Source organism: Aegilops tauschii, chromosome 7, assembly GCF_002575655.3.
Source record: "Aegilops tauschii subsp. strangulata cultivar AL8/78 chromosome 7, Aet v6.0, whole genome shotgun sequence".
Lineage (NCBI taxonomy): Eukaryota > Viridiplantae > Streptophyta > Magnoliopsida > Poales > Poaceae > Aegilops > Aegilops tauschii.
Window position 1 is genome coordinate 490073652 of NC_053041.3, and position 9056 is coordinate 490082707.

The 9056-nt window shown below is 47.4% G+C and overlaps 1 protein-coding gene across 1 annotated transcript; it reads left to right on the top strand.

The window, feature by feature from the left end:
* The first annotated feature begins 3398 nt into the window (after positions 1-3398).
* LOC109773557 (uncharacterized) lies at positions 3399-4463 on the top strand. The gene is made up of 2 exons (XM_020332248.4): positions 3399-3858; positions 3957-4463. Exons 1-2 carry the CDS (start codon positions 3639-3641, stop codon positions 4178-4180), a joined length of 444 nt encoding a protein of 147 aa, XP_020187837.1. The 5' UTR covers positions 3399-3638; the 3' UTR covers positions 4181-4463.
* The last annotated feature ends 4593 nt before the right edge of the window (positions 4464-9056 follow it).

Here is a 9056-nt window from a genome sequence, read left to right on the forward strand (position 1 = left end):
ACGTGGTCATTGCCGTCGTCGAGGTCGCGTCTTGCAGAAAAGTCTGTCAGAGGATGCTAGGTGTCCATCTTGTGGACGAGGCGGCGACGGTGTGGTGATGAAGATGTTGGTGAAGACCACGTTGATGAAGACCTTGTCGATGAAGTATCGGCGATGACGTTGCAGCGGCATGTTGACGATGATGCGTCGCTCGAAGCCGTCCCTCCGCGGTGACGAAGTGTTGATGTCGTGCCGTGCTGAAGAAGCATGTTGGATCATGGCGTGGCGTAGTCTACAACTTGATGTCGCTTCATGCAGGTTCGCTGCGTCGGTTCTATATAGACGTCCGCCATGTGCGTGGTGTGCAATCTGGCTCGGTGCAGATCGCCGTTGAAGTAGTCCGGAACAGAAGAAGTCGATGTAGCTATGATCGTTGTACGCTCGGAGGCGCAACTGACGACTCGAGATCCGATCGATTAAAGCTGCCGGTGCGGGTCGTGCGTGGCGCGGAGAAGCAGCCCGAAACGTGCATGCCTCAGAGTCGATGGAGTCGCGCGGCTGTAGTTGACGGTGGTCGTCGATGCAGATCAGGCCAAGCTCGTGACACCCTCCTGGTGTATGCGTTGTCGCGCCTGGGACCTCGCCTGGTGCGTGTCCCTCCCGTTTTGCACGCGCGCTAGATGCGCACGGACGACCCCGGCTGGATTGTTGTAGACGCTTGTGGCTTTGCTTTCCTCCGTTGATGCATGCATGCACCGCGAATCGAAGTAGCTTGCAGGCTGGGGCCTGGGGCTGATTGTGCGGTCGATGAGGAGACTCGATGAAGGAGAGACGTGGAGGCGAGAGTCCCGGCGGTTGACGCACCGCCCATGGTGTTGACGTAGATCGCATCGGGAAGGTGTCAGCCATGGGCTTACGCGCACGGCCGGAGGAAGCGGAGCCGCTGCTTGCATGCATGCGCGCGGCTTCAGAGGAGAACTTTCCGTTCGGATCGCTTCTGCGCGCAATAATGGATCTGCAGTAGGATTTGAGGGTCCGATGGAGTTTATTGATGGCTGAGAAAATTACACCTAGATTGGAATTCGAAATTTGTAGCTAAGCTAATCTAAAGAACGATCTAATCTTTGATCGATCGGGTGCCGCGTCCCCGGGAAGAGGAGATTGATCTCCCCGGGGACGGCGCGCTCCGGAAGTAGGGGAAGGTTCTAAGATCGGCGTCGTTGGACAAACCGCTCTAATACTATGTGGAAAATATAGAACCTATAATATTCGGTGTTGTATTGATCTGACCCTCGTATGGGGTATATATAGAATACAACATGCGGTGAGACTTGTAGTACAAGACAAGTCCTAGTATATTAAAACTAATTCTATCTCCATCTCTTCTTATCTCTAACTAAACACGTTTATATTCTAACATGTGTGTGTGTGTTGTGGTAGCATGTTTATATCGGGTTGTACGATGGTCGGTGTTTTATCTATCAAGTTGGGTAAAAGCCTTTTTCGATACAGTCAAAGTATAACACTAGAGACCTTGCATGAGTGTCCAAATGACTTTGCTCCTATTTGCACTTTGGCACACCGCAATTTGCGCAATAATGAATATGAAGAGGTGTAAATTGTGGAGAGAGCATAGAAGTACTCCCTCTTTATCAAAATATAAGATTTTTTTGTAGTTCAAATTGAACTTAAAAGTGTCTTATATTTTGGTACAGCCTAGTATCAAATATTTCTTTTAAACATCGCCAAAAAATATCCAAATAACTATTTATATTGGAATTTTTTGATTAATTGTCACCAAAATACAACCATTACAACACATATCACTTCAAACACAAAATCTACTCTTAAATTTTTAGTAGACCACTGCTCAGGAAACATGTCATTGTAGATAGCCCTATGTGTACCCATGTCAACTGATGTTTTAGAGCAACTTAAGCAGACTTGGCCCTGATTGCACATCTCGCGATTTTGGATCAGAATGTCACTTTAGCACCTGATGTCATATATTATGAAGCTTGCTCCATAATCGACCTCGTAGCCTGTAGGTGGATCCTACTTGCATGAAAAATATGGAGGCCATCATATGGCAACTCTCTGTTTGCGCATAGCCGCCGCAGCCTGCATATCGATATGGAGCGCACTCCATAACCCATATTGCGAATCTACTATAATTGCCCTTACGCACTTATGTTCTATGAGGCAGCTGTGATGTTTGTGTGCTAATTAATCAGACAACTCTTCTTCTTAATCGGTGAGATGTTCCCTCCGTCTTCTTGAAGAATCCTTAACTAATAATGTCTGAATGACATGCATATCGTGAGGGTTGTGCTTTTGTGACCTTTACTCCATTGTCTTGAGTTATAATAACAATGCATATTTTTCTATTCTTAAAGTATGGTAAAAAAAGTTGAGAGAAGAAAGTACAATGGCAAATTGGTCTCCTGCATTGCATGTTTGCATCAGCACAAAAGCAAAGGTTAAAAGATGGCGGCCATAGAGTAGAGAGGGACATCTCATGTCTTTGGCGGTACTTTAATGCCTTTTACTTAACTCCAGCTGCTGCAACCCATACGCCATCGTCACTCCGGCCGGGAGAGTGAAAGGAATCCAGCGGATATTCCAGCAGCCAGCCACTAGCGCATTCTTAACAGGCCCCGCGTTCATTCTCGTTAGCTCCAAAGCGCGGGCTCTTTCGCGGGGCGTCCCCGTCGACGTACTCACAAGGCACAAGTTGCGCTCCCTGGAAGCAACGCAGCGCAGCGCAGAGCCACCGCATGCGACAGCGCTCTCCGGCAGCAACGAGGGCCGGACCGGGCCGGATTCAAGGACCGGATTGATTGAATGGTTTGGATATACGTACTCACTAATTGTCGGATGACGCTGGGTGGTTAGGCCGTGGATTGGAGAGGAATATGCGCGCGGATTCTGCCGTTGGATAGGATCGGGATAGGTGGGGTGGGGGCTGCCGGACGGACCCGGCCGACGGTGTCGCGCGCTTGATGAGGTGCATAGATAGATTAATCGTGTGGAGAGTTCTGAGGCGTGTGGCTTCTGGTCTTCTTCTCTCTACCAACCTACGAGCATCCAGTGAGCTCGATCGAGTCGAGCAGTTCATGAATGCCGGGAACCTTTTCGTCCAATTGTATTGTGGGCACTTCACAGAATTGTGTACAGTCCATGTCCGTCCGTGCGTGAGCAGATATCAGACGGCGATGATCACGAGCATCAGGCCTTTCTTCGCCAAAAGCAGGCTTTAATATTGTAGTAGTAATAATTTTGTAATGTCACGCAGCAACCACGAAATGACCATTCGGCCCCCACACCAATGATTCCAGGCCCATCTCCAGCATCTTTCCAGGTAACTTCTGCCAGTCGATAAACCATCCTAAAAAAAAAGGGAAACTAAACAAACGTGACCACCGCGACCCGACCCAACGGCCACCGAGGTCGCTCTTCTCACAGCCGCCGCGCACGCTATATTATGGCCGGAGCAGCGCGCGCGCCTACGAGCACTGCACGGTTCCCCTTCCTCCCTCTCACAGGACTCAACCACCAAGCCACCGCCCGCGATACTCGCCGTCGTCGGGCCTCTGCTCTCCGTCTCCCCGCCGCGGCCTCCCACGGGAGCCTGTGATCTGTAGTGCACTCACTGTGCCATGTCGTCGTCATCGTCGTCCTCGGCGGCGGCGGGCTCCGCGCTGGGCGGCTCCCACGCCGGCCTCGCCCTCGCCGCCACCGCCATGGCGCTCTCCGGCACCCTCGTCCTCTTCTCGCTCTGCCGCGCCAAGCAGACGGACCACCACCTCGTCTCCTCCGACGCTTCCGCCGTCACGTCGCCGTCTCCCGCCAGGCTCCGGCCCTGCCTCTCCTCCTCCGGTGAGTGGCGCAGAACAGCACCTCCACAGCCCTGCCGTTCGTTCCTTCATTCGTCCTCACAGCACACTTCTTGGTTCTTACGTTCTTTGTGCGTGCAGAGAAGCGGAAGCGGGAGAAGGCGCGGCGCGGGAGCATGAAGCGGGTGCGCTTCGCCGCCGACGTCGTCGAACACGGCCCAGCCCGCCCGGCGCCGGAGGAGGAGGAGGCGGCGGCGGCGCCCGAGCCGTCCTGCAGGGGCGCCGCGATGCCGGCGAACCGGGAGGCGCTGTACCGCGGCATGCTCCGCGGCCGCTCCATGCTAAGGACCGCCTGCTCCTACTGAGCTACCGGCGTCAATTAACCCCGCCGTTTAGTCCGTCCGAAGCTGCCACTGCCTTTCGCGTGTCTTGTTCATTAGCGTCGGTCGCTGATTGGGAGATTTTTGTAATTAGTGAGCATCCCGTACGCTAGGCGCGAGCGATCTGTGTGGTGCGTGTCGTTAAATGTTCTACCCGTTGTCGTACGAGTGCGTACTGTTTCTACCTGGGTAAGTAGCCAAATTGGTCCAAGAACAAGGGGTCCTTGCATTGTTCTACCTGATCTAATGATTAGTGAAAGTTGCCTTTGATCCTGTTCTTCATTTTATTTCACGCCCTCCCTCCTTCTGCAACGTTTTTTTTGGGAGAGCAACGTTTTCTTTTTCAAATATATATAGTCTTCTGTGACTCCATGCTTGATTTGATCTGCTCCTCTCGGCGAGCAGCTCAAGACAAAGCGATTTTGCCCGCCAATTTTGTGTTGATGGATTTGATTCTTTGGGATGTCGTCATATCAGCGGCTGTGGTCGGGCGTTGCTGTCGTGGTTGCGCAAGCAACGAAACACAAGGTTCAGGTTCCTCCCCCCTCCAACTGGTGCCCCAGATACGACTTGCTACCACTGGTGGCCTTCAATTTTCCGGCCAGATTCTTCATTTTTCCTTCTCTGGATTTTGAATCTTCCCGGGAGATATGGTCATGTCACGGCCGCGAAAGCTCGGTGTCTTTCCGGGCGGGGCGGTGTCTGTCCATCTCGGTCTCCGGCAGTGACAGATGAAGGGAGATAGGGTGGTGGATAAGAAAGGCTGCGGGTTCGATTGACCGGGATGACATGCGCCCAGCCGAACGAGCGGCGGAGCAGCGCCGCGCCCGCACACGGCGGCAGCTCGGCCCGTGACCACTGACCACGGCCACGGGCGTCTCCAGGCTTCGCGAACCCGCGTGGGAAAGGCTCTGCTCGTCCTGGCCTGGCCTGCGTGTCGCTTGCCGTATGGCCGTGTGGCCCTTTGGCGTGTGTCAGACTGTCAGTGGCAGTTGAGGTGAAGGGCAGTTGCTAACCATTTAAGGGTATTTGAATCATCTAAACGCCGAACATTTTAGGCCTCTCACATGGAATTGGGCCGGACCGACTTAGATGTCCAAAATCACGCAAATCGACATCAAATTGGTGGAGTTCTCGGAGAGTCCGAGCATCCACCATGTCAGACTTCGACACTCTGGAGCTACCTAAACACTCTCTTCGACATCCGCTTTAGAACCCTTTGCGCATTCACACCGTATCAGTCTACCTGCAATCACGTGAGCTAAAAGCTTGGTATCTGTGATCTTTTGATGACTCCGGTTGGATGATCTATGTGTGACCGACTATCCATAGACACGTCCAAACGTGTCCATGGACATTTGGTTATCCACGTTGGAGATGCCCTAACAAAATTATGGTTGATTCAACTATTCTTGAGTAATAACTCGAGAGTAATATCGCCAAGTTAATATGGTAGTAAATAGCAGATTAATAGTTCGTGATCATATATATTATGAGATTGTCAATAATATGAGAATCATGGCTATACTTTTCTTTTACCGAAAGAAGGGCTCCCCTCCAATTTCTACTAAGAGAAATAATCTGGTTCAAAGCCTGATACAAACTACTCCCTCCTCCCCACAATATAAGATTGTTTTGTAAGCTGGTTTAGCTTGCAAAACATTCTTATATTACGGGACAGAGGAAGTACTATCCAAAAAAGGAAAAAAAAGACGAGCAAAGTTCAACAGGCAACAGCATTCCCATGCAACACCCAACCTGAGCAAAAGAAGCCAGGAAAGGCAAGCCTGAATAGGTGAGCAACACCACAAACACCTACCAACAACTACATAATATAACAGCGACGCAGCTCAAGGCATAAATGGTCTAGGAACAAGCCAACTAGCCATATTCCTCCCAAAAGGAGAGGTAGTAGAGCTGAAAGACGAAGCCAAGGTAGAACAACAACGATTAAAGCAGATAGAACATCGTTGACAGAGAGACCTTCTTTATATTTTAGCCACCAATTCGTAGTACCCTATGTCTCCAGCCTGCAATGATTTGTAATACTTCATTTGCTACTTGTTCTAGCAGCTTTGCTACTATCATCAACACCTCTTTGTTTTCATTCCCCATCTGCAGAATAGTCCAACCAACGATCCAAAAGCAAATTAGCTTTATGAAAATCATTGGATCATTATATAGTTTCTTTTCAGAAATAATGTTGTTTCTGCATTTCCAGCGTCCAAAACAGCGGAGAAACACCAACTAGAACCAACCTTTTTTCAATCTTTGGAAAAGTTTTAATACATGTTCCAAAGCAATTCTCAACAGAGAAAGGGATCGAATTCAAACCAAAAGCACATTTTAGAAGACTCCAAACCAAAGTAGCAGCAGGACAATTGAAAAACAAATGGCCAATTGTCTCCTCTTTACCATAGAAGACACATAACTTGCTCCCTTTCCTACCTCTCCTCACCAAAGTGTTCTTAGTAAGAATACTTTTTTCTGGCCAAAAACCAAAAGAAAAACTTCATTTTAGCAGCAACTTTTACTTTCCACAGGAATTTCTGCGGGAAGTGACAATCTGCCTCAATCATTTTCCTGTAAAGTGACTTGACATATTTTTTCTGTCACCGGTTAAAGACCACTCAATTTGGTCTTTTCCTGGTCCCATTCAATCCCCTCACATCCCAATTTAAGGTCTCTCCATAGTCTTTCGATTCCTCATAAAAGTCCTTCTAAACTTAAATCCTCCCCATCCTTTTTGCAAAGCTTCAGCCACAGTAATATTATGATCAAAGCTAAGTAGATAAAGTATGGGATAATCATTCTTTAAGTCTTATCGTCCACCCAAATATCTTGCCCAAATCTAACACTATGCCCATCACCCAACCTCCATCTACAAAACTGATAAAATATTTTTTTGACATTCAGAATGCTGACCCAGAATTGAGAATCACCAACTTTGGGTTTTGCCATAGAAAAACATCCATCAGGCATACATTTGTTCAGTAAGACAGATTGCAAGAGCTCATTTTCAATTTCAAGTTTCCTAAACCATTTGGCTAGTAAATCTTTGTTCATGATTTCGAAATTAAGAATACCCAAGCCACCTAAATATCTAGGCTTACATCATGTTTTCCTATTAACTAAGTGACATTTTTTCTTGTCTTCACCTCCTTGCGAAACTATCCCGTCTCTAAATCAAAATTTTCAAAGCCCCCTATGGAATACAATAAAATGACATCATGCAGAGAAGCATGTTAGTCAAACAAGCTTGAACTAGAGTAATTCTCCCAGGAATTGAACCCAGGAGTTTGTCCGGCCAACATGCACATCTTTTCGCTATCTTATCTACCACATAAGTCGAGTGCTTGTTTCTAATTTTCACATAAAAACAGGCATCCCTAAATATTTCATATGTAGCCCCCCCATTTGCAAGTAAATATTTCCTCATAATTATTCATTTTATTTTTGCCTCACCCAAGAGAAACCACTCACTCTTATGAAAGTTAATTGTGAGTCCAGACATCTGCTAAAAAGCACCAGAATAAATTTCAGATTCCTAGCATAATCAACATCATCTTGTAGTAGAAAAATTGTATCGCCAGCATATTGCAACATGTTTGCTCCATGAGAAATGTTTTCTGCAAGATCCCCTTTTAAAAAACATTAACATTGGCTTTTCCATAATAATAGCCATGGCATCTGCAGCTAAATAAAAAAGCAAAGGAGACAGAGCATCACCCTGTCTGAGTCCCTTCTAAGTTTTAAAATAAGTTCCAATCTTACCATTAACACCATGGCTATACATATGTCACTATATATGTCCTAGGAAATTCATGAGGCAGACGGTGTAGAATATGTTGGAAATATTCCCTAGAGGCAATAATAAAGTGGCTATTCTCATATTTCCTTATTCATGATAAAGGTTTATTATTCATGCTAGAATTGTATTGACCGAAAACTTAAATATATGTGTGAATACATAAACAATTATTATGTCCCTAGTAAGCCTCTACTAGGCTAGCTCGTTGATCAAAGATGGTTAAGGTTTTCTAACCATAGACATGAGTTGTCATTTGATAACGAGATCACATCATTAGGACAATGATGTGATGGACAAGACCCAACCTTAAGCTTAGCAGTTGATCATATCAGTTTATTGTTATAGCTTTCTTCATGTCAAGTATCTATTCCTAAGAGCATGAGATCGTGCAACTCTGTGACACCATAGGAATACTTAGTGTGTATCCAAACGTCATTTCGTAACTGGGTGATCATAAAGGTGCTCTACAGGTATCACCGAAGGTGTTTGCTGGGTTGGCACGGATCGAGACTGAGATTTGTCACTCCGTGTGACGAAGAGATATCTCTGGGCCCTCTCGGTAATTGATACGTCTCCATCGTATCTACTTTTCCAAACACTTTTGCCCTTGTTTTGGACTCTAAATTGCATGATTTGAATGGAACTAACCCGGACTGACGCTGTTTTCAACAGAATTGCCATGGTGTTATTTTTGTGCAGAAATAAAAGTCCTCGGAATGATCTGAAACTTCATGGAGAATATTTGGAATTAATAAAAAATACTGGCGAAAGAATCAACACCAGGGGGCCCACACCCTGTCCACGAGGGTGGAGGGCGCGCCCCCTTGCCTCGTGGCCCCCCTGAGGCTCCACCGACCTCAACTCCAACTCCATATATTCATGTTCGGGGAGAAAAAAAATCAGAGAGAAGGATTCATCACGTTTTACGATACGGAGCCGCCGCCAAGCCCTAATCTCTCTCGGGAGGGCTGATCTGGAGTCCGTTCGGGGCTCCGGAGAGGGGAATCCGTCGCCGTCGTCATCATCAACCATCCTCCATCACCAATTTCA